At 42.4% G+C, this 2017-nt stretch overlaps 1 protein-coding gene across 1 annotated transcript in view; it reads left to right on the forward strand.

The window, feature by feature from the left end:
* pnpla4 (patatin-like phospholipase domain containing 4) overlaps positions 1-1328 on the forward strand; it is an 11222-nt gene extending 9894 nt beyond the window's left edge. The window contains exon 7 of the mRNA XM_037690692.1: positions 488-1328. Within this exon, the coding sequence (XP_037546620.1) occupies positions 488-619 (132 nt within the window). The 3' untranslated portion in view covers positions 620-1328. The remainder of the gene's footprint in view (positions 1-487) is intronic.
* Positions 1329-2017: the final 689 nt, after the last annotated feature.

Below are 2017 nucleotides of genomic sequence, written 5' to 3' on the forward strand. Positions count from 1 at the left end.
TCATGAGTCATGGACCATGAGTCATGGACCATGAGTCATGGACCATGAGTCATGGACCATGAGTCATGGACCATGAGTCATGGACCATGAGTCATGACTCATGGTCCATGAATCATAAATCATAAATCATGATTCATGACTCATGACTCATGGTCCATGACTCATGACTCATGACTCATGATTCATGATTATTGCTGTTCAACCCTTGTCTATGTTTGCATATAAAGTTTGCTACATCTGTTTGTTGGTCCCTTTGTAAAAACCTGTGTGTCCAAGGGGACAGTCATTTTAATCCAATATGCATTCTTCCAAGTGGTAAACAAATGTTTCTTTTTTTGATACGAATTGTGTGTCTTTTAAGTCTTTCACCTCTCCTGAAGTCTCTGCACCCCTAGATTGAGACACCAAGTCTCGCAGCTCTTCTCTGTCACTGATTTTCTTGAAGGTTTCCTTGAAATAAATAAACCATTTTGTTTGTTTTCCTCAGTTTTCCATGGAGAACCTGAAACGTCTAAACCAGTCTCTGTTCCCTCCGTCCACTGGCACCATGCGTGCTATATGTGAAGAAGGCTTCAGTGATGCCGTCCGGTTTCTGGAAAGAGAATGCTTGATGAGCTGACAGATGCCTCCCTTCATCAATGACACATCCAGCCTAAAGTAAATGATGACTGGACTGTACTTATATAGCACCTTTCTATTTTATTAAGATACTCAGAAATCTTTACAACACAATCTGTCTTCATTTACCAATTCATACAGCTCTGTACTAGATCTCTACTAATCAGTGCTTTAGATCAGCGGTCCCCAACCTTTTTGTGTCACGGACCAGCTTAATGTCAGACAATATTTTTGTGGACCGCCTGCCTTCAAGGTGTGGAGGATAAATACAGCAGAATAAAATTATACAACTGGCATAAAAACTGCTATTTTCTAAATAAACATGAATCCACTATGTATGCAACTTTATTAACAGCGTCCTTGTAACATCTCACCCACCCACCTTCTTACACGTGTTCCCGTGAACCTATCACTCTTGTCCTACAGAACCTCCATTGGTTCCCTGTCACTCATTGCATCCATTTCAAGATCCACCTCATCACATTCAAAGCCCTCCATAATCTGGCCCCTCCATACCTGACCGACCTACTGCATCACTACACTCCTTGTTCCCTCCGCTCCTCCGATGCCATCCTTCTGTCTCCCCTGTAGGGCCAAGCTCCACATCTGGGGAGACAGAGCCTTCTCCGTCGCTGCCCCCACACTCTGGAACTCACTGCCCCAACAGCTTCGTGCCTGCTCCGATCTCTCCACTTTTAAAGAATTCAAAACCCACCTGTTTAAAATTGTTTTTAATGTTTAAATTTGCCCTTTTTTAATGTTTGATTGTGTTTTTATGTGTTATGCATTGTTGATGTTATATTTTTAACTCATGTAAAGTGTCTTTGTGTACAGTACTTAGAAAAGTGCTATACAAATAAAATGTCCATCCATCCATCCATCCATCCATTATCTTTACCCGCTTATTCCATTTTGGGTCACGGGGGTCGCTGGTGCCCATGTCCAGCAGTCACTGTGCGAGGGGCGGGGGACACCCTGGACAGGTCTCCAGTCCATCACAGGGACACATAGAGACAAACGAGACAAACAACCATTCACTCTCTCACTCTCACCTAGGGACAATTTAGAGTTACCAATCAGTCTAACATGCATGTTTTTGGTCTGTGGGAGGAAACCGGAGTACCCGGAGAAAACCCACGCATGCACGGAGAGAACATGCAAACTCCACCCAGAAAGACCTCTGTACCGGGATTTGAACCAAGGACCTGCTTGTTGAGAGGCAGCAGCTCTACCAGTTGCGCCACCGTGCTGCCCCAAATAAAATGTATTATTATTATTATTATTATTATTATTATTATTATTATTATTATTGTTATTATTATTATTATTGTTATTATTATTATTAACATGGCACCAACATTGTAACATGAGCAACAGCCTCTCAGCCCCACACACTGGT

This window comes from Nematolebias whitei, chromosome 17, assembly GCF_014905685.2.
Source record: "Nematolebias whitei isolate Nwh7 chromosome 17, NemWhi1, whole genome shotgun sequence".
Classification (NCBI taxonomy): Eukaryota; Metazoa; Chordata; class Actinopteri; order Cyprinodontiformes; family Rivulidae; genus Nematolebias; species Nematolebias whitei.